This window comes from Antedon bifida, chromosome 11, assembly GCF_963402885.1.
Source record: "Antedon bifida chromosome 11, ecAntBifi1.1, whole genome shotgun sequence".
NCBI classification, from domain to species: domain Eukaryota; kingdom Metazoa; phylum Echinodermata; class Crinoidea; order Comatulida; family Antedonidae; genus Antedon; species Antedon bifida.
Window position 1 is genome coordinate 11,806,578 of NC_136236.1, and position 23,915 is coordinate 11,830,492.

Genomic DNA, 23,915 nt, shown 5'->3' on the forward strand with positions numbered 1-23,915 from the left:
GTATAAATAAAATGAATGAATGAATGAATGAATTGTTTATTTCATTCTGTAAAACTTACATCTACTTTAACTTGAACATCTCAGTAAAGTGGTAGTGCCGGCTTTGCATGGTTAAGTAAGAACACTGTTTTAGGGAAATGATCAAGTTCAGTTGATAAGAACAAAGCGCACTATTATTAAATAGGCAAAATGCGTATAATCACTTTATAATTTTCAAAGGTCAACAAAAAACTATAAGAAATTATTATTACTCAATTTATGATTAGGGCCTAAGTCTCAAATTTTTTTTTTATTTTGGTTTGTTTTTTCACCACTTTTATTTATTCCTGCAAGAAAAATTATTTGATGAAGCTATATCACACAATTTGTTAAGACATTAAATTATGAAATATATAGATCTCTGATGAGGGGGTGCTTCAATTTCAACTTCGTGTAAAGAGCTTTTTAAAATTATGATCAAGTAGCCTACGGCATAGCACAACCTGCATGGTTCTGTCAAACTCGTATTTGGTTTGTGTATTATAAATAGCGTACATTAATTGTTTATACTGAAATTTAAAAATTGATAAATGTATTCAATTCTGAATAATTTACAGTTCAGTAATGGTATATACAATAATAGAACTGTACTCACAACATTGCTAGCTTACTTTGTCAATTCATTATTGATGAAGATTTAACTGGCGATATCTGTTAGTATTAGCCTAAATAATAGGAAAATATCAGTACACAGTAGACCTGGCTGAGTACGTGGGCCTCTCTGTACAAAGTAAAATTCAATTCAAGAAGGCTGAAATTGTTGGTTTTCAAAATATATATAAGGCTATAGTATTAAAAATAATTATTTAAAAATTGATATTTACAAAATATTATAAAAAAAGAACACAAATGTTAATGAAAGATAGAACGTTACGTATAAGTAGGCCTATGTACTGTCTCTGGTCAGCAGAACTGTCAAACTCAGCAAAACTATTTAATAAATAAGCATCTACCTCAAAGTATATACAGTACCAATTCTCAATACCAGTCCAGATGATGCATTTACTGACACTTTCCCGTACGCAAATGTATATAGATGCAAGGTTATGAAAAAAGGCACAGTTGAATAAGCATATCCCACACATTAAAATGACCAAACGAATAAGATAAATTAAATACATACAATCAGTACACATCAACCTTTCAAAGTTCCAGGCCCTTAGAAGATGACAAAACAATAGGGACACCCACGCAACTTCCTATTACCGATGCATAGGTTTCCATAATAAAAGAACGGGATATGATACTAACTAGAACGTGTACGGTTGTACTTAAGTATACTAAACTTTGATAATATGAATTATTAAAATATTATTATTATTATTCTATATATATATCATTATTCATTATAAAAATGGTAATCAAACGCCGTTTTTAACTAAATTCTCTGTTGTTTTATAGATGGAGTCAAAGATGCTACAATATATGCTAAATGAAGGCGTTAAACAGGAAACTATAAGTGCTCTACAAGAGGAAGAGGTTATTGAATTAACATTAATAAATTCAAACTTTTCATTTTTGTAAATTTAATTTTGCTTTAGGCCTACATGTACACAAATTATTACTTCTTGAGTATTTTATTTTTATTTATAAATTCTGAACTAACAAAAAACATTTACGGATAAAAAAGGTGAACAACACAGAAAAGTACAAAGAAAACTTATTTACAAAAAAAGAGCAGGACATAAATCTAATGTTCGAAGTACATTTTCCAATGCAGAAAGTATGAAACGTGGTCTTGTTTATCTTTCCTATACCGGTACCTTTTTTATATCCACTTGGCTTATACTTGCTTTAAGCATGCGCCATAGGATTTTATTCTCTTCTTGTATTGTGTTCTCAGTTTACATTTTGTTTGAAAAAAATGAAGTAAATACCTTTCCAAACAATTTTCCGTATAATGACTTATAATAAATTTTCCGTAAAATGACAATTTTCCGTATAATGTTAAGACTTACCACATTTCCGCACACGTGTTTCACACGAACAACAACCAAGTGTAGGATAATCTATAAGCGTTTTCATAAAAATGTCTATATTGACATTCAGTAGTAGCTTATCATATTTAATCATCATTTTTAAAATAATAATGCTGGTTCTTATTATTATAGCTTGATAAAGTTGATGTGATTGACAAGGCCTTGGAAGACCTTACGTTGAACAGTTGCGGTGTGAAAGCTGGCCAAATTATGAGGATAAAGATTGCAGTTGAAAAGTACAAAAAGGATCCAAAAATTGATCTGGTAAAAGTTGTAGTATACTGTACCTACTATTTTGTTCATTTTTACTTTAGTTTCTAATGTATTTCTTATACGTAATCTTATTCTTGCTGTCTTTTTCTTGTAGGCCTATATTGTGATGAGTAAATTTGATTTTGACTAAATTATAAATTGGTAAAATTGTCGTTAAATTGCGCTTAGTAAACATTATTGTTCATTATTATATTCAACTCCAATTAATTTTTCAATGTTGTTTTTATCTTTAGTTCTTTGCCACTCAATTTGTTATTGTTTACCAATGAAAAATCAATAACAAAAAAGTTGATGAATTATAACAATCTTTTTAACTATAGGAAGATATGCAATTAGATCCAGGTAGCAATACTGCCACAGGTAATCAGAACGACGCAACGAGAGAGCAGACAATAAAAAAGGTATTTTTTTACATATTGTTTGTTTAATGGTTTAATTTCCTGGTTCCTGGTGTGATAATATATTTGCAGCTCAAAATTAGCTTTACATTGACAATTTAAACATTCTAAATTTGTGGTGTTTTTTAAAATTATTTTTTCATATTTATATATTGATATTGTTTGTTTATCAACTTTTAAGTGGAGGTTGTCATCTCTGTCAGTTGATTTAAAATTAAAATAAATTTTAAGTCTAAGAAATAATAATAATTTCTTATGGAGAAAAGTTTTAGTAGAAATGTATCCTTCACAGTGGAGCATTTGAAAGAATATTGTTGTTCATTATTATTTTGATTTCATTACTGTATATTTATCAATGTTGTTTAGTCTTTTGTTCCTTTTCATTCTATTTTCTATTGTTTACCAATGACAATAAATTAGTGAAATGTGATTCTACAATTAATTATAACATGTTTTTACTATAGAAAGACACAGGTAGCGATACTGCCACATGTCATCAGAACGCGACGAGCGATCAGAAAAAAGAAAAGGTTAGTACATTTTTAAATTGTTTTAGGATAATGTAGAAAATCCACTTCCTATAATATAATTTTATTTTTAAGTGAAACTCTTTTATTTAAAGACACTTTCCATACGTTGTATAAAATACTATATTTTATGTAACAATACTATATGAGCCTATTGTGATACCTTTTTCGTTTTTAAACGGTCAAAATGTAAAAAAAAATGGACTCCCGCTATAAATACTAGCATGCGTGCGGGTATAAAATTAGCAAATTCTCAGCTAGTGCATTTTCATATATAAAAAGAAATCTCCAAGCTTGGTTTTGAAAAGGTTGTTTATCAACCATCTCGGGTAGTTTAACAGAAAAAGGATAGTATTTATGCAGAAGGCTTTTATTTGGTTTGAGTCGTGTTCACACAAAATTGGCACTAAAAACAAAACAAAATGCAATGCAAGTTACAATAATATTATTGCATAATTTTTGCCGTTGAAACTTCACTTGTGTGTCACTAACCCACTTGGATACCCATTGCATGAATGAATATATACATAGTGAGAGTTGATTATCAAGATCTGCTCAAAAAACAGCCAAAAAATATTAAAATTATCTATAAATTTAGCCAAATCTCAGTTTTGCAAAGTCATAAATAAAAACTCCCTAAAGCTGACAAGTTGTTAATAATCCTCTCAAATAGTTGGGGAAAAATATAAATAGGGTATGTCAATTAGTTACGAAACTATTGTGTCTTAAACATCTTGAAAGTGCAATTACAACTAAATAATTAAATTTTTCAGTTTTTCTCACATACGAAATACTTATTTTTTAAATATACAATTTTGGATAAGTGTTCACAATATACTAGACTATTTACAGAGAAAATATAATAGCATTTGAGCAAGGAATTTTAAATATATTGGCTCATAAAAGTAACCCTAGATCTCAGTAGTGGGGTACCATTGCTCAAAATTGTCCAAGTATTAATTTTGTGGCCAACTTTTGATTTAGTGTGGGTACGTAACATATACATTTCACAATAATATAAACTTTCGAAATGTAGATCCATATTTTTTAAACTTAAAATACAATGTTCTAGGTCTCTTTTGAGCTACTGATATGGCCTAATTCTGCACCCCCCGTCCCCCCCACCCCACCCTAATACTGCTCTACTTTAAGAAAACTATATATACTTCGTTCAAAATTGAGTTTTATTTGACTCGTATAAGTGGTCGCCGTACGCTGTTTACCAACTAAGCCTTGCTAGGCTGCACTTAATACCTAATAACTTGGGTATTGCATTGTTTTTCTCTTTTAATTATAATTAACCATAAAACATACCAGGAACTGGTTTAATGTTCTTTAAAGTAAAATATATGCATTGTTTTTACAAAACGTCAAAAATTGCAGGGAAAGTGTCTTTAATGTTTTAAATATTAATTTAAAAATAAATGTAAATAATTATTCACATTTGCAATCTCTTAATACACAATAATTACGTTGTAATCGTTGTATGTTTGAATACAGATAATCATTGATTGTGACAATCAGATTACAATGGAGGACGCTCACAATTTGAAGCACAAGATAGATGGCACGTTTGTTGATGCTATTATGGAACTGGTTACAGAAACAGAAGAGGAGCTTCTTCAGGATGCAATAATTGATATATATTCAGATCCTCCTTGCTCAATGTTTGCAGGAAACAAGAGTAATACATTTACCGTTTTTAAACGTACCGACGAGTCAATAAATACTTCATTGAAGAATCAGAATATTCCTGATTATAAGACCGCCATGCGTAGTACGACAACGACCGACGAGGAGACCGCGAATGAATGCCAGACCACGAATGAATGTCAGACCACCACGAATGATCAGCCTGCCCGTTGGCAGAAGACATCAAAGTTGAAGAAAGGTTTTTGGTCAAAACTGGGTAAAAAATGTATGGTCTTCCTTAAAAATTATGCCCCAAAAATAATTACAACTGCTGCGAATATTATTTTATTGGGTGCAGGGGTACCAGCTGCTATTAAATTGTAAACCTTAACAATACAAAGAAATATTGGCTGAGATAAAAGCAAATTCAAATTGTTTAAATTTACATAGTATAGCCTATTTCAAATTTGCTTTTATTCGTCTATATTTTTCAAGTTTTGGGAAACAGTACATCACCAACTTGAATAAACAATTTATTTTAGATTGATTGATTGGAGACTGCGATTGTAACAATATCATTAGCTTTGCATCAAATTTGTTTTATTTACATTATAAAATCTAAATAATCGATTTTGACATGATGCAAACGCAAATTGTTATTATGTATAATTTTTTTTTCTTTAGATCAAGGAATGTGTGACTTTATGTTTTAGTAGCAATTTAAAAGTATTAGTAACTAACCATTTTTGTTGAAATTAGTGCCGTATTACCGTGGGGTGAAAATTCGTCAAATTTAATTCTAAAGGCCCAGTGGTCTAATGATATCAAGAAGATCCGGGTTAGGGTTTATATACAAGTTTATAGGATAGGTAACACATAAATAGATTAGTGTTTTCTTTATTAAGCAACAAATAATAGTTTACTATTTGCAAAACACGCAAATGTATTATTACAAATAAATTGTAATTAAGAAAAATGTTCAACTACTACTGTGTTTTTTTATTGTAAATATTATATTTTTCTTCAGTGGCTGAACCCCACATTTATTGTAGATTTTCAGTATTGAAAGTAAAATCATTATTAATCACCTTTTTTACAAAATATTTTTTTATTTTACTAGGCCTACAGTATATGTGAATTTATTAACACGAAACAGGGCCACTTAACAGTGATTTATATCGTGTTTTGGTGAACCAAATCAAATGGATTGTTTAAATAAAGTCTAGTCTACTTTTTGCGGTGCAAAAAATACAACCAATCATAGCTCAATAATATGTTTTTCACATCAACTAGCAAAACTCAGGAGACACTCATGAGTTTTGGTTGAAGTGAAATGTAAAATCAAACAACTCCGGGGTTGAACAGGTGAATGTTTCCGGTGGACGAACTGTGGAGACACACCGGGATAGTCGATGTGAAAAGTACCAACTCTAAACTTCTGTGTTTTTTATGTTAAAATGTTATCCTCACACGATCAATCATTGCTTTTATATTTAATTAAAAATACTTTAAATATTTGTACAAAATATATAGTAGGTCTAAAAAATAATAAATAGTATAAATAAAATGTTATAATGACATCTGAGGCTTTTGAAAATAATTATCAAATTGAAAATATTATCAATTAAAATTATTTTAATGATCGTCGCGATGTAAACAAACAAACGAAATAGAGGGCGAAAACGAAACTCCGGTGTTGATGTGAATGGGGTCTCTCAGGAGTTTCTGGACGTTGTGAATAATTACAAACCCCGGAGTATCTCCGGAGATGATCAGTGTGCAGTTAGATGTGAAAGGTGTATTATTCACCTATTGAAAAACAGTCTTTTAATTAACATGATGATGTCATATCACTACCATATTTGGGCATAGCACTACCATATTTGGGCACATCGCACTTTTTTGTCAAACTAGTTTGATAGTGTATACAGAGCTTAAAGTATAGATCAAAACAATTCCGAACCAAAATTTGTTGAGTAAGCTGCCAGGACTTTTAGGATGGTATTTATTGAAAAAAACGCCCGGAACACCTCCCCAATAAAACATCAATATAAATAATTATCGCTGAGGGGGAGCGAGCGAAGCGAGCTCACCCTCTAGTATTTTAATTACAAAAAGAATCCCAGATTTATATTAGGCCTATTTTTCTTTTCATTACTGCTTGTGGATGCGTATTCAGTTGTTTGTACCTAAAACAATTTATCCATTGTCTGATATTTATTTGGTACTTCCTATCCTGTCAATGCATTTTCTACAACCTTATAATCATGGAAGCAACAATATCTAAAACGTCATATTCTGCAAAAGGTTATGTATAAAAATTATAAAATAAGGCAGTTAAAAAAATTAGAAATGCAAATTTAATCCATTTGGTAATTTTTATTGATGTATTGTTATACCAGTAATGAAGATTTGTTCATGTTTGAAACGATAAGGTATGTGTTGGGATGATTGTCCTTACTACTGCCTCATGCAATGACGTCACGTTGAATCTAGTGGATTCATTCACATCAACCATTAACTGCTAGCGACACAGCGTGCAACCAAGCATTTGGAAACAAAAACTCAGATTTAGGAAGATTGTGAGCGTGTTTTGTTTAAAGTAAAATAAAATTAAATTGGTTACAGTAATATATATGGAAAGATATACATGTTTAGCTGTGTTTTATACTTGACTTTCAAGATATTAACAAAATTGACAAGCCTCTACATATCAATCTATCTAACATCAAATCATTTTCTTTTTATCTAAGAAATATATTTTTGTAATTGTTGATTTTTTCGTATAATCATTATCGTATTGATTAGAAGTCACAACATCTTTCAATCTACTTATCCAGGTAGTCTCCGTGCCAGCCGTCTATTAGCCCCATTCCGTTGTTGTCTGCAAACCAGCACTGCCGAGTTTGTTTTGTACCAGGCCCAGCTTCGTCAGCATATTCCAGTGTCACCGGAACTTGACGAGAATTCACATATAGTGTGCCCTTTATAGCAGGTTTATCGAAGTGTACATTATTGAGGCGTATACGGCGATTTCTGTTATAAAATTGTCCTACAATAATATAAATAACAAACATGGTTAATTAAAAGCAGTCTACTTGTAAATATTCAGATTCGTATTGCTGAAGTCGTGTGACTCAAATATCTTAAGTTCATGATTTTGTTCGGTTTTTTTCAAATTGTATTCATCAATCAATTCTAGTGTATCTGGTGGGAGATTTGTTTTATATTCACTACAATAATAATTGCAATATTACTACAGACTGATACATTTTGTGAAACAATTAATTGTTTTAATATACTTTGTTTTAAATGTTTCCTTTAAATGTTAGCAGCTTTCTCACCATGCGGTGTGTCACATCATTAATCCATTGATTAATATTTGCTTTGTATAAGCATTGGACCTATACATTACTATAAATAACCTATAAATTCATCAATACATGCAGTACCAAGTGATGAGAGGGGCGGAGCTTGCGGGGCGAGTTAGAATGTAAGCGTTCCATGATAAAATATCTATTTGACAAAAAAAAATATTCGAAAAAATCCAAATGTTAAGGACATGTGATGATCTTTTTGAAAAATTGACTATCTTCATTTAGGGGGAAATGTGTTCAGTTGCTCAATTATTTTAATTCTTACCAATCAGGCCATGTACGTCATCGGAGAAACCTCTCCCAACGTCCACATATAATCCCAAGTAATACACTTGATTAGAGCTCCCACGTGGATACCTATGCCGCATTATAACCAATGTAATATCTGTACCAATCATGACTCGAACTTGATCATTTTCCCTGATGAGCGATAAATATTGATCACCCAGCCAATTTATGTTTTGCCACCTGATGACAACCTCATGTAACTTTGCATATGACGGTGTTACAACTATCGTTCTATTTCTATACTTCAAGTGTATTTCTCTTAACAACGGTCGATGCTCTGCATTTTGATAATGGGACTCGACAATTAGTGTACCAGTAACCTTGATCCCTATGAAAACACAAATACCAATGTATTACTATTATTTTTAAGCTTATACAAATAAATGGCCAGAATTATTTACGCACATCTACTACATCATCTTTAAATTTTGTTTTATAAATTACCTGAACAAATTTAATAAAAAAAAACAGATAAGCTTATATTTATTTGGTTCTCGGTATCCTTAAGTTTCCATCATAGACAAATTATGTATCCCTGAGACGCTGGTATAATAAACCACAACCTTAACCTAACCAAACCTAACCTTAACTTACTATTATAACTACTATAGATACAGTAAGTCTACTGGGAATCGAGCGCAATCTCTATACAAAATACGGAAAATCATTACATTATTGATAAATGAATCATTATATATAAGTTTTCAAAATGCAGCAAAATATCCGTCATATGCCCACAAGTGTGGCCGTCTATCAGCTGAAACTCTCGCACTGTTATTTTTTCCTAATTCAATGAAGGATGTTCGATTATGTATGTACTGTATTTTAAAAAGTCAAAGTCTGGAAATTGTCTTAAATTTAAAATGTTCATTCTTTTCAATCAAGAACATTCTATATTTATCTACGCAGTTATTTATTTTTGTCTTAATTTTTGCGCGTAACCTAACGATTTGAATTTGATTTCATAATATGATCACCAGATGACAGTGCCAATTATTGACACGGTAATGTTGCTTAAAGATTTAATACGTGAATGGATAAAATGCTAGTAAATAAAACATGGTTCCGTAATAACAACTTTTTATTCGCACAGCTGATACAGGAACTTTGGGTTGAATATAAACTCAATTATAAGATATAATTCACATTTAGTTTTACTTATAGACATACATATACCTTGTTTCGGATCTTGAATTAAACGATAAGCATCACCTGGGTAGCTTTCAATGTTGAAGCAAACGTATAAGTTTGAATTCGGTATTCTAACAAGATATTGATTATCGCCCACACCTGAAATACAATTATTTAAAAATGTGGTAAGTGATGATTTTGTTTAAACTACCTTTGTGTATCTAGGTGTGGCTAAGGAACTTAAGCCTGCACTTAACCCTTGCAACGATGTCATTGTAATGATGATCTATAAACATTTGATTGTACTACACCATTATACTATTTCCATTGTGTTTTTGTTGGGTTTTTTTTCAAATGACACGTACCCACTTCCATATTATGTGGCCAGGCACAACAGACTTGGAATAATGGGAATGAATTGTTTGCTATGGGTATTAAGAACCTAACCCTTTGAATACTCTCTCTCAAATTAAAGTAAGTTCTGGCCTGGTGCTGTACGCCTTTCTAGTCTAGGTCACGGTACACCATACCCTGGCTTGGCCTGCTAGGCTTGGCCTGCTAGGTTTGGCCTACTTACATTGGAAATAATTCGGGGTCGTCATCTTTGATTATTCTAAATGTGGCATTGCATTGGCCAACGTTGTCTCAGTGTTAAAATAGAGGCCTGATCTACCATCTCCTAAGCCTATCATTGCAAAGCCGCATTTAGACGCCATATGACCCTTAAAAGCTTTCCTTTGTTCATTCAATCATTTAAACATTTATTTCAGACTGAAATAATATACGTATAATACAAAATAATAATTAAAGAAAAAAGTACAAGGCAGTCAGGGTCAAGTAGAAGTGCAAGAGCACTTGTCACGACTTGGCCCTTCAGCAAAAAAAGGTAACATAGGCCTACCAAAAAGTAAATCAGAAATTAAGGTTTAAAATGTATGAATAACCGGTTTTAAAAATCAAGACAAGGTTAAGTTCTTTGTATTGAGAAATAATATAGTATCTTCTTTCTTTGTTAACGGAAGGCAGGAAGAGATATACTAATTTGTAATCTATTGTTAATATTGTTCCATACACTTTGGGCCAGATACAGAAATACAATGTTTACAAGTCTCATTTGAACTGGCCTTCAGGCATTATTTGTTTGTTTTGTTTACAGTTATGTTCAGTAACTTAATAATCGTTATTATTGTAACAAAATCGTTAAAACAAACGGAATGTTTTGATATGTTATTCGATAGTTATTAGCTATTTCGAAACTTGAATGTTGGCCAGGAAAAATATTTGGCAATATGTATGAATAGTTTGAATCCAAAACAGTTAGAAACATATATACAGTTTTAAGTGGAGTTACATTAAAGTCATAACTTACTAGTTTCTTTTGTTGTCCGGCTGTTTGCTGGTAAATTAAAAATAATTAAGATTTTAATGCAAGACACGGAACTCTTAACATAAACAAAAAAATACTTTGATTATTCCTCTTATTATAATGTTATAAAAACAATTGTTTCAGATAATTTTATTATACAGATAATTCAATTTGTTTGTCGTATTGACTGATGTTTATAAACAGTGGATGGTTTAAAATAGGACAGCATCCTCCGCATGTCCCCTCAGACTTGTTAAAATACAACACATCTTTTACCAATTTTTAAGTCTAGATGTCTATTTTTATTACTATAAATATTATTCTGTATACATATATTTCCGTCACCCCCTTATGTGAAATATTGGGATGTAGGCCTATTCTGATTATTGTTGTAGTCAAATAGAAAAATGACAAAATCTCATGCACACATTTTTTGCATATACGGGCTTTCGAGTTCTTTACCTGTTAACTTAGGCCTACTAGTTTCTTGTGTTGGTTCACTGGTTGCTAAAAGATATAATAGTACAAATAACATTAATAATTTGAATTAAAATTCGGTACTTATCAGTGAATAAACAACTTGAACACTAATTAATGTTATTTTCGTCGTCGTCTTCAATTAGAAAAACGTTTGTTTCTATGCATAATTATATTTAAAACTATATGCTTAGAAGAGAATTATTAGAATTAAACAGGTATTTTTTTAAGCCTTTGCTCCAGCAATACTTAATGTAGGAATAACGTTTGTGAAAATGTAAAATCCACGTCGGTCACAAAGGCATTTCTATATTGCATTAAAATAATTTACATGCTATAGAACAGTCTCTGCTTTTATCCACAACATTCATTTATTTTATTTGTTAAAATCAACTCTATCATTTTTATAATTAAACTATTAATTACTATTTTCGTGGTTTCGAGGTTCCCTACACAGAAATAGCTTAATTGATCCAAAAAATGACTGGGGTAATAATGTAGGGTTTTCACACCAATAGGCGCTATATAAATCCAGGATAATTATTATTATTATTATTATTAATTTCTACAGCTTTAGATTGTACTTTCATAGAACAAATTTAAAAGGGATTTACTAAGAGTTTCATCCACTTTAATTAAAATGCTAATTTAAAAAGCAATATTTTTATTTATATTTATATTGACAAATATGATTATTTCAGGTAAGCTATCGTCAATTTAAATTCCTATGTAACCGATTTTGTTTAATACTTCATCTTTATGCTTCATTATCCATCTGGATATTCCATTTAAACCACAGATAGATATGTGGTCACGAACAACTTCATTGAATTTTAGAAGCAATCCGAACCATGGATCCCATTATGGACTACCTTTTTATAGTTTACTTAGGCCGTACGTCCAAACTACATGACGGATCTTTACCGCAATTAAAGGGAATCGGGACCTGAATTCCAATTTTGAAGCACGTTTTATTATTTTCAAATTATAGGCCGTACGTCAAAACTACTAGACGGTTCTTTTCAAGATTCGTTACCCTTTTTTCTTTTTAAAACCCGGCGGATTTGCATATTTTAGATTACTCTTGTTTATAATAATATTTATACAAACTATTATTATTCATATTCGATTTAGGAATCACGTGAAGAGGATGCGCCTTAGGAATCAAGCACCACGTTAGCAAACACGCAAAATCCCGAAAATACTATACAAATTGGGGAAGATCAGCTATATACAATAACAAGGTCATATAGATGGCTGCAGTCGCGTGCTCAAGTTAGTGTTTACCGACCGACCGACCAACTGACGACATTGTGAGCTGTAGAGTCGCATTGCGCGCGACTAACACGCGACTGAAAATAGATAGGTCCGAGGTTTCAATATATTTTAGCCACTACACTTTACTATTCTTAAGTTGGTGTAAATACAGTATACTTTAAAATAAAAAATCATTTCCTTTTAGAATCATCATTTTTCGAATGGCCAATAACATCCAAATTATTTAAATTATGACAAAAAAAACCAGGCACAGATCATTTCAATGGTCATTCAATTTTTCCAACCATTCATCTTTAACTCGATAGAAACAAGTGATTGTTCGTTTGCCGTAGCAGGACTCAAAATTTGGAACAGATTACCAAGTCACATTAAACACTTAGACGACTATAATCAGTTTAAAAAACATTTAAACGCACTATATTTCAAACAATGTTACGATACTAATTGATGTGAAGCGCCACTGATTATAATTAAATGTTGTATAAATGTGCGCTATACAAGTAATAATAAACAAACAAAATGTAACAATTATATTTCTTTCATTTGAATTACCAAATAAGTTACTGTAACTTACTAGTTATTTGTGTTGTCTGGATGGTTGCTAATAGTAAATAAAAAAAAATATTTTTTTAAATTTAAGATACAGCTTTCAAATTGAATACTATAACATTATTGTTTCAAAATTTATATTAAGCAAAGACATCGCATAGTATTGTGCTAATACAACATTTTTTTAATAGAACTATTAACTTACTAGTTTCTTGTATTGTCTGGATGGTTGCTAAAAGTAATAAAAACAAACAAAATGATTATTTAAAGATGTATCAAACTTTCAATGGTCCATCGATAAAGTTATTATTACCTTTGGCAAAAAACATTTTTGTGGCAAATAAAATCATTCAATGGAACTATAAAGTATGGACAACCCTTGATATGCTACTCGAGTAATATGCCAGATCACAACATGTATTACTGCTCTGCTGAACTGTCAAGAAATGCAGGTAATTAAGTTCATTAAAGTTAGCATAAAAGTAATTCATTCAATTAAAAATCTTGAAACTGACACATTATAGAATGTGACAAAAGGTAAAAATATTAGAGCGAGTTGAAAAACATATATATAGATTGGAACGTTAATAATTCTTATGATCTTAATTCATTATTGGACTCGTGAATAAAACAAAACATTTTTGCTGCAAATACAACTATTGGCAAAAATAAAAAATGTTTATTATAAAAACAGTTTATAGATATTATATTATATTAATATAAGTATTAGACATTTCTGTCGTATCATATTACTGTCTAATTATTACCTTTTTGTTGACAAGGATTACCGGAATATCCTGGATCACAAATACAGATGAAGCCGTCCACTTTATTTATGCAAAAACTATTATTTCCACAAGGGTGATAATTACAAGGATCAAAGTCAACTGTAGAGTTAAGAAGATTATTGATTAGTAACAAAATATCCCCACACCCCAGCAACTATATAAATACGGCATACAGTTGGTGAAATTGTCAGTATCATCACTGGGTGGTTTGGAATTTTACCATTATTTAGACATTCTGAGATTTAGAATTATGATCAAAGAGAACCATAAACGTTGTAATAATTATTATTATGTAATCCTGGGCTGGCCATGTTCATTATCTTTTTTTTTAAATCTTTTTTATATTAATACATTGAATATATTGTATCTAGTATTCATTATTACATATTTGAAATAAATGCTTTTATATTTTCGTTAATATAACCTTAATGATTTTGTCAGAATCTTTATTTTATTCTTTCCTTAGCATTTGGCTTGAGATTAATTTCATCTAGCTACTTTGATTTTTCAGAGCATTATGATCGGAAATCGATGTGATTATCTTTTCAAAAAATAGGTGCGCTTAAAATTGTCAAAATTTATTTTCGATGAAATTAGAGTACGTTTCAGGCAATTTTAGGCGATGTTGTACGCGCACTACGCGTTAAACGTTAATGCGCACTCTTTTTTCCCGATTTCTGTTTTACAACCTTTCTTTAGAAATGTATACGTGTTATACGAGCACGTCAAACGTGACAGGCTACGCACGTGTAAGTTAACAAAATAGTGAAAATATGCAAAATTTTAAAATTAATATAGATCGCAAGAATGCTTGGTGAACCCTATTTTTCATTTCATTTTCTTAAAGCGTATGTTAATTTGAAGTTGAAAATATATACTTTGACAGTGCATCATTTAAAAAAAAGGTTTAAAGATATCGTCATAGTAAAAAAATATGATTCATTGCGGTAAGTCTTAATCTGTCTGCACCAAAGTGGTTACTGCATAGTAAATACACGGAGGAATCTTTCTTCAACTTTTATTCAGGTGTGCATATGGATCGGTGGTCTGTGATCGCGTATATAGCATTCAAGGTACCGAGATCGAGTCTCAACTTGGGAAACGAAACGAAATAATTGTTTTGCTATGTCCGTATTGTTCGTTCAATTTTATTTCTTAATGTATAAATTATACGCATGATTTTTAATGAAATCTAAAGAAAAAGTAATGTATTTATTAAACAAGGGTGGTTTATGACATATCGCGGATCGGTAGGATCTTTGACCGGATTGTTGTATTCAAGTGTATATGGCTCAATGAGCAGTGATACCGACTATTGTATTTGCGTTGCCAAGATCCTATGGTTCATATAATATTATAAATAATTAAAGATTCTGACAAAATCAGTCAATCAATCAATATATCTTTTAAAAATCAATAATCTTTATTTAAATCAATGGATATAACCTATAATTCGTCATAGTGACGAATTAAATATTAAATCTAGTTGTTTTGTTATAATTTTCAAATAATATAATAAACCAATAGCATTACAAAATGGTAATTATTTTGAAAAGCACCGTATATTTATAAATGGTTGATTTCGAACTTACATGCATGGGCATAATGTTGACTCCCACTTCCATATGGTCCACTTCCATGAGAGCTGGAAGGTTTACTTAATAGAAAGTTTGCTCCTGTATCAAGAAAATTAGATTTTGATATAATTTTAAATTATTAAATTGATGAAAAAGGCCTACTACTACTAATTAATTAAATACATTTAATTCACATATATATTTTAATGTGTTTTTTGCATACATATTCGAAGCAATTAAAGAAAATAAACATTTTGTCTTCATACCAGGAGGCAACAAATAACGTGCACGTTTACTCCCACTTGTTCTCCTTCCATAATATTTTCCTGTAAAATGATAAACAGACGTATATTGCAGAAGAAAATACATGACTAATTAACACTTATAAAATGAGCTCGGCATGCAATAACGAGATGATGGTTGGGGTGCCGCGATAGTCCACATTAGAAATATATAACATGCGGTCGTGTAAACACAGTTTATTAAACCAATGTGTGTTGGTGGTCGTGGTACACCTTGACTGAATTATTAAACAATTGACTAATTTACGAGTTGTTTAAGTTATTTCAGTAAGTTCTAATAGAAACTAAGATTACGCGTGAAAATATCCTTACTGTGTAAAATCGCTGAAATCGCTTTTCATCACTTCTGCTCACTGATTCGCGCATGCGCTAGGCTCTTACAATATTCTTATAAACATGTATTACGCAATGAAATAAATAATATTTTACTCGCGCAACAATACGGCGATTAGTAATATTCCACAAGCAGTTTCAATACGAAAAGTGTATACATATTATTACCATTGTGTGCATGTTAGCAGGTCATTTATATTATTTAACTATTATAACAACAAGATTCTCACAGAAAGTTAGGTTTTTGGTACACCATCGTGTGTTTCCAAAAAGAAATAATTACTCGACAACTGAATAATGCTGGCAAGTAAAGATGAGTCAAATATAGTGGCACAGTCTAGGGCGATCGGTCATCACCAGACTGGCAAGGTGTGCACCAAGCCAAACTAGCTTGCTATTTCATAGTAGGACAAAGCTACAGTTAGCCAAAAACAATGTGTCACTGTCTTCAAAGTGACCTTTTTGTTCCAGTGGGGGACACGTTGTCAACAATAAAGTATTTTATTTCGTTTTGGAAACACATGGTGCATTGCAAACATAACCTTACTAGTATTTATTCGCCATTAATAGTATATTTTACTTACTATTTGTTTTCGTATCTGTACCACTGCTTGTTGGTTGAACAATTTTATCTACGTCTGAAACTATAAACAAAAATATAGTTATAATTCCGTTTCTCAACCTTAATAAAAATATTATATATACAATAGCATGGCGTAGCCGCTATGACAAACAATATTTATTTTTAAGTCGTCCAATTAAAAAAGTAAAACCCATTGTTTATCTTACAGAATGTTTGTTCTGGTTTTATAACAATAAGCGAAGTCAATGGAGTAACAAAATGATATTCAAGTGAGAGTTGGAGAGCATTTTCTTTTAGTTTATCACGTTCGACGTCATTTTCACTTATATTTCTTTTTTGGAGAAGTTCTTTTATCGACAAATACGCCCACAGCCGTTTAGCAAAATCATCCACTGTATGATTATTGAGTAGGTCTTCTTTTGGCTGAAAATACAGTAGAATGCACATCACATTTATTGATGTTAAGTGCCATTTAAGAATTCCCTAATTAGCAAATTAGTATTTATCAATTAGTATGCCTCAGCCTGTCTGAGTGTTATTTAGTGAATACTTTACCTCTGTGTTGATTCTAAGTGGAAATTCCAAAGTAACATCAACAGAATTTGCAGCAATCGTCACGTCAAGGATGCCGCTATCTGTTTTTGCTTTCAATTTTCCACTTACGACAATCTCAGTTCCTTGAAAGTAATTAGGAAACGTAGTCTGCGTTACGCTATTAAGTTCTACGAAATCTTCTGAGTAGTTGAAAACAATGTTATGGAGGAGTGGAGTTGAAACTTCGTCAAAGAATCCTTTCAACTGAATGCTTGCAAATGAGTCGTCGTAAATCTTCCTTGCCAGACCGTCATTTTGAAGCGCCAACTTTTCAAGAAATGGATAGTCAACATCATCTCCAAATCCAATGATGAACAGAGAACAGTTTCCTTTTATTGCTTGTTTCACATCGGTTTGTATTCTTCCAAATGAAGTCACTCCAGATGTAGGTAAACCATCGGTAAGCAAGATGACCATAGAAACACCATTATTCTCACTATCGGTGTGTAGTAGTTCAATGCCATCCATTAGACCACGATGCAAATTTGTTGCTGACAAAAAAAGTAACAAGAACATTTACTGGGTTATTTCCATTTTTTTGTTACAATAATGTGTAGCATTGTTAATGGTACTGCGTCTAGTTTGCCTCAGAAATGACTTTCATATTCTGTGCACGTCATTTCCAAGGCAAAACAACGCTTCTGTTAAAATAATAACTTTTAGTAAAATTGTTTAAATTATTCAAAAATTTAATTTTTGCTCAAATGGAACGGCAGCAATATTAACCAACAATAGAAATAAAATATATTAAAATCAGATTTTTTTAGTCTTCTTAATCAACGTTAAAAGTATAATTTTTTTCCTTCTATTTTTATCCAATATTTTTTTTAATTAATACTGATAGTGTTTCTTACCCTTTTATATTATTTATTTTTGTTTTTATTTTTCAATTTATTTTTCTTTCAAAAAAAAAATTATCTAACAATGTGTTAGTTCTTGTTATATACTTAAATTTATGTATTGCGCATTCAGACCCTTATTGTATGCGCTATGAACTAACTTTATTAATCCACACAATAGGCAGTATTGATCCTAAATTTTTATCATCATTATCTTAACTATTTTCATTATACACACATTACGGTTACCGATTATTTCTCTTTATTTTCTATTTTGTTATAATCATTTTTCTTACCTCCTTTGGCGCCAAACGACTCTATAAAGTTCTTTCCATTTCCAATATTTTCGGGGCTTGCCTGTTTCAGATTATCTTGCCATTTTCTTGTATTTCCGCTAAATTTCACAATATTAAAAAAGTCAACTTCTCTCAAGTCATCCAAAATTGTGTACATGGCTTGCTTGGTTTGTTGTATCTTCCGTCCATACATTGATCCACTGACATCAATAACAAACACAACATTCTTACGAACTACTGGTAGGCCTTCAGGTGAAAAGTAATGAACAAAGTAGCCATTCACAATCTGAAACAAATAAATGATACAAGATATAAGTCTACTTTATTGTCAAAATCTTACAATTTTGAGATATGTTTTGTATCTTATAAGAATCATTACATAATACAAAGTGATTAATATTGAAATAAATGATAATACAAGTTACTTTCTTTTAAGATATAATATATATAACACCTAACTAAATTCCTGTCATTAGATTGGACGATTGTGGGTCATATGACGTGCAATAGTACGCACTATTTAATAATCGTTAAATAGTTTCCTTTTTCTTTTCTTTTTTTACAAGACTTGGATTCGTTGGAAAAAAGAATTAGCCTACAGTAGATCAATGTGAATCAAATGTAGGTCTAGGCCTACCTTTTATTAATTCTGATTCAAATGCCAATCTGATTCAAATTTAAAACAAATAATGAATGTTTCTATTCAATCATTCAATTCAACATTTATTTCGATCAAACATCAACATATATGTACATTACTAAACAAATAAAACAAAACAAAACGTATTATTTGGTCAGGGAACGATAGATACTCAAACAAGTTCGTCACTGTCGCCTTTATTATTTTTTAATTTCCTCATACCGACACAATATTTATTTTCTTTGCATTGTATCAATACATTTTAATGACATGGAGAGTGGTTACTGTTATTCTGTGAAAGAACGCATATATAATTATATAAATAGAATTTTTACCAAAACTTCTTCAATACTGTTTTAACTCTTTACCTGTAGTTCACCTCCGTTTTTCGGGTGAGCAACGTCGTACCAAATGACAAAGTCACCGTGAATTCCATCTTCCGATTGCTGGCGTTGTTCTTCTATAGTCGGTGCGTATTTTACAAAAGCTGTTGTATTTCTGCGTTTAAGCTGTATTTCGCCAACATTGTATTTTGTCATTTCATTTTCTTTGTCTTGACGTTCGACCCAACTTGAATTCACTTCTAACAAGCCCTGTATCTCAATGATAACTACCTCTACTCTCATTTTCTTTACAATCTGTTTTGTAACAAGAAATACATTTATAGTGTATATTGTTTTTATGAATCAAAAGGCAAATTACTGAAAAAATGACAATGCTGTGGGTATCATTGGCTGGATCTTAATAGAGATACAAAAAAAAAGCGAAAAGCTAAATCAAAACAATAAAGTAAAACAGCCAGAAAAATTAGCAGAGCTTTCGGGCAACACTAGCCCTTCATCAGTGCAAGTTTTTATGTTTAGATGTTTACATCATATATAATGTGTAATAAAGTTTTCCTATATTATCTACATAACTGAAATGCTCTATTCAGAGTTTACAATAGGAAAAAAAACTTATCTAACCTGACCCGGGCTAATACTTGTTCGATGCTCGAAGTAACCATGCTTACGCCTCAGCATCTCTTGATATATCAGTTCAAACGTAACAGAGTTTTTTTTGGCTACATTTACGGATACCGTGAAATCATTTTCCGATCTAAAAAATAAGAATAATAATATATTATCATTTTATTTTGCTTTTAGCTTTATAAAATCAATAATGAATACAAATGAATATCAAATAAAAAGTTTAATGAAAAACACAGTTTTTATTTTACAGCGAAAAGGAGATGCGTTTTATAGACATACTTTTGCTTCACATGGGCTGCACTTTGACCCTTACTTCTGGCTTCTTGATATAAATGTGTAGCTACTTCTTTCTCTTTTATTTCTGCTGGATATACAACGCCGTCTATTTCCCTAAAAGTTGTGAATAAAAATAGTGTGTGTAGTAAAAAAAAAAGTTTATCGTAACAACTGATTAAAATACATATTGAATTGTAACGCTTTTAACAAAAATAGAAAATAAGAAACCTAGAAACTGATTTTGGTTTGGTCTATTATTTCAGTTATCTGTTAAGCTAATAGCTTATAGATAACTAAAAACACAATGAAATAACTATGCCTGTGAAGCAAAGTTCTTGCAGAAAAAAATGTTTAGCTAGGTATTGACAATCAGGTTATAACTACCAGTAGGCCTATCAACTTTGTAATTTGTTTTATATTTTAAGTGATAATATAAGATATATACAGTAACATATACTTACATTGAAAAATTAGCAATAAATGCTTCCCCTGGTAGAGTAAAGAGGAAGACGGCTTCTGCTGCGTTGTTGTCAGCATGATTGCTCAAAATACTGGTGACTGTGGTACTAGAGAATCTAGACGTCACCGAACTCTTTATATGTAATTTAGTGATTTCAGGCTTGATCTATGAAAGAGTTTGATTATATAAAAATATGTGCAAGTTAGAGTAGTAGAGTAGTTACAACTTTTGTTTATGCTGATGATGATAGCAGGTAAAAAAATGATCATATTCGGCAATTAAAAGTGAATCTCTTTTAAATATTGCTATATACCAGCGTAATTCAGCCCTGTATGGACTATGCTATATCTCTGTGTGGGGAAAAAATAAACATATTCTTTTAAAGTTACAAAAGCGTTCCGCTGGAGTTTATAATAAGTTTGACTTCAAAAACTATCGTGGGATTGATATTATTAAACAAAATAAATGCAAATTGCTAGATGAACGTAGAGACAACGCTCTTGCATGTATTATGTACAAAAGTACTGTATACATGGTATTGCAGCACCTCCGTCTGTGCAACGATATTGAAATGGTTTACGACCAACATGGATACTCTACGAGATATTCCCAATCTCTGAATGTTATACCACATATGCCAACTTGCTTGTTAATGAAAGGATCGCTAAAGATTGCGAGGAGCTAAAGCTTGGAATAAGATGTCTGTAAAAATTCAAGATAGTTTGTCTGTAAATAGTTTTAAAATTAATTATAAAAAGCATTTCTTAAAAAAATAATTGTATTTCCACACGTATTATTAATAACGTTCTATATTCACTGATTTTTTTTCGTTTTGGATTTTTTGAATTTCTTGTGTTTCTTTTAAAGTTGTTTCATTGCAGGACCATATTGAAAAACAGAAATTTTGTGATCTTTTCTTTTCTGAATTATGTTATCCTGCCTAAATATGTTTTAATAAATAAAATAAATAAAAGTAAAAACACTCGTGTAACAAACTTAGAGGAAATGTCAACGCCTTTCCGTTTGTACACAAAAAGCTTTGTTGAACTTCCGAAATAAGGTACTGTAAACTATACTGGAAATAAAATAAATAGCGATCCAACTAATTGGAATTTTCAGATAATCTTAAAAAAGGAGTTATTAATAGATTCAAAATGTGCATGTTATTACACAAATTTGCATTACATTGTCTATTTCTATTTTATTGCTATTTATCAATTTGACGGTACGCGCACGTTTGTCGTACATTTAGTGTTAATGAAAAAGACTGAAAGTCTTCCATACGTGATCTTACGGCATAATACACACGCAGGTACGCGCGAAACTTATTATGGGTACGCGCGAAACTTATTATGGGTACGCCATTCTTTGATATCATGATGCAGTAAGTTTACCTCCGATATGAATTATACATTTTTCAAGTTTCATTGAAAAAAAGTTATTTTGAATTTAACTTAGAATTTCCTAAAATTCTGACGTCAAAATGACTGGCCACACAACTTCAGATAAAGATGTATGTTTATTATTTGAAGTTTTGGAACCGCTAGTGCACCGTTTGAAACTTACGTGTGTTGCAATCGCATCTACTTCTCTTTTCACTCTCTGTAATAAAATGTAAATTCATTCCTTACATCCTTTTTATACAAAACGAAACATACATAATAAAACGAATGTAATAATTAATAACATAAAAATGAAATTCCTACTTCCAAAGGTGTGTCTGTTTCGTCAAAATGATTCTGTTTCATGCTAAGGACGGCTAGTACAGCAGTGCTATAATCCACAAACCAGGTGGCGATCAGTGCCAACATCAAACCAAGAAATAAATTCATTTTCATCTGAATATAATAATAATAAATTATAAGAATAAAGTTTTCTTCAAATGCTACAAAAATACTATAGATATAGATTCGATACGTTCAATTCTAAATTGCTAGGGATTGTATACTTGCAATTTGATTGGTCAATTATGCATCACGTGTCATTTTGAATTTGCCCTATCTAATGAAAAAGTGATATCTAATGGTGATAATGAACGGCGCTAATGCACGTTTAGCTTTCAGTAAACACTTTGAGAATGTACGTTTGTGTATATAACTGTTCTAATCCGCGTTTAAAGTTGAAGCACTGTTTTCTAATGGTCAAGTTACCAGGCCTAGCATTCATTAATGATTTACGATGGATAAATTGAATAAAATTAGGTGTGTGTGTGTGTGTTATAAAATAAATAATGAATGTTTTGTATTTGTTGAATGGAGAATAAACATTCATTACCTGTTTTCTCTTCGAGTCTATATTGATCATCCAATATATTAAAAAAAACTTACATCCTATCTCATCTATTATTTTTAAATCTTACAGTAAAATAATAATGTTCGTAGTAGGCAAGCACACTATTATTTTCAGATAAAAGTACAAATAAAAAACTAGTTAATATTTCAACACACCTGAGTGTATCCTTGCCATTAAAACTAACAAAATCACAGGCCGCAATTTGTAGTAGAGAAAAATGCTGTAGTCGTGTTAGATCATTTTGGAAATAAAATGAATAGCGATCCAACTCATTGGATTTTTCAGATAATCTTAAAATAGGAGTTATTAATAGATTCAAAGTTTGACGCGCACGTTTGTCGTACATTAGTGTTCATGAAAAAGACTGAAAGTCTTCCATACGTGATCTTACGGCATAATTCACACGCAGGTACGCGCGTAACTTATCATGGGTACGCCATTCTATGATGCAGTAAGTTTACCCCCGATATGAATTATAAAAAAAACTTACATCCCATCTCATCTATTGTTTAAAAAAAAGAAAAGAAAGAAAAATGCTGTAGTCGTGTTAGATCATTTCTCTTACAGACAATCTTTTAACTAATAATATTCTCACCATCCAACTAATAAACATTCATTAATTGTGCAATATTCTACTTACCTTTAGAGGC

General features: G+C 31.0%; 2 protein-coding genes across 3 annotated transcripts; one reads left to right on the forward strand and one right to left on the reverse strand.

The window, feature by feature from the left end:
• Window positions 1-1,452: 1,452 nt before the first annotated feature.
• LOC144856118 (uncharacterized) lies at window positions 1,453-5,561 on the forward strand. The gene is made up of 6 exons (XM_078714086.1): window positions 1,453-1,518; window positions 2,151-2,282; window positions 2,612-2,692; window positions 3,154-3,219; window positions 4,717-5,125; window positions 5,533-5,561. Exons 1-6 carry the CDS (start codon window positions 1,453-1,455, stop codon window positions 5,559-5,561), a joined length of 783 nt encoding a protein of 260 aa, XP_078570212.1.
• Window positions 5,562-7,089: 1,528 nt separating this feature from the next.
• On the reverse strand, window positions 7,090-22,807 carry LOC144855563 (inter-alpha-trypsin inhibitor heavy chain H3-like). Of its 2 annotated transcripts, none has more exons than XM_078713459.1 (20): window positions 22,680-22,807; window positions 22,540-22,575; window positions 20,975-21,138; window positions 20,517-20,627; window positions 20,232-20,364; window positions 19,635-19,904; window positions 18,627-18,912; window positions 17,453-17,982; window positions 17,104-17,320; window positions 16,899-16,958; window positions 15,946-16,005; window positions 15,695-15,778; window positions 14,082-14,201; window positions 13,520-13,546; window positions 13,340-13,366; window positions 11,473-11,517; window positions 11,014-11,040; window positions 9,690-9,803; window positions 8,491-8,841; window positions 7,090-7,900 (listed from the first exon to the last, which is right to left on the reverse strand). In XM_078713459.1, the coding sequence occupies exons 1-20, from the start codon at window positions 22,803-22,805 to the stop codon at window positions 7,677-7,679; spliced, it is 3,012 nt and encodes a 1,003-aa protein (XP_078569585.1). In that variant the 5' UTR covers window positions 22,806-22,807; the 3' UTR covers window positions 7,090-7,676. The 2 variants fall into 2 exon arrangements, with proteins under 2 accessions (XP_078569585.1, XP_078569586.1); XM_078713460.1 differs by having other exon boundaries at window positions 16,899-16,924; window positions 17,088-17,320.
• Between the last annotated feature and the right edge of the window lie 1,108 nt (window positions 22,808-23,915).

What these genes read in the sequence shown, in the direction of transcription:
- LOC144856118 (XM_078714086.1), top strand. Translation starts at nt 1,453, where the DNA reads ATGCTACAATATATGCTAAATGAAGGCGTTAAACAGGAAACTATAAGT. An exon ending in AGGATCCAAAAATTGATCTG is followed by an intron (nt 2,283 to 2,611) that starts GTAAAAGTTGTA and finishes TTTTAACTATAG; the next exon opens with GAAGATATGCAATTAGATCC. An exon ending in GCGATCAGAAAAAAGAAAAG is followed by an intron (nt 3,220 to 4,716) that starts GTTAGTACATTT and finishes GTTTGAATACAG; the next exon opens with ATAATCATTGATTGTGACAA.
- LOC144855563 (XM_078713459.1), bottom strand. Translation starts at nt 22,805, where the DNA reads ATGAATTTATTTCTTGGTTTGATGTTGGCACTGATCGCCACCTGGTTT. An exon ending in TAGATGCGATTGCAACACAC is followed by an intron (nt 21,139 to 22,539) that starts GTAAGTTTCAAA and finishes ACTCTTTCATAG; the next exon opens with ATCAAGCCTGAAATCACTAA. An exon ending in CCGGACAACAAAAGAAACTA is followed by an intron (nt 9,804 to 11,013) that starts GTAAGTTATGAC and finishes ATTGTATTTCAG; the next exon opens with GTGTGGGCGATAATCAATAT.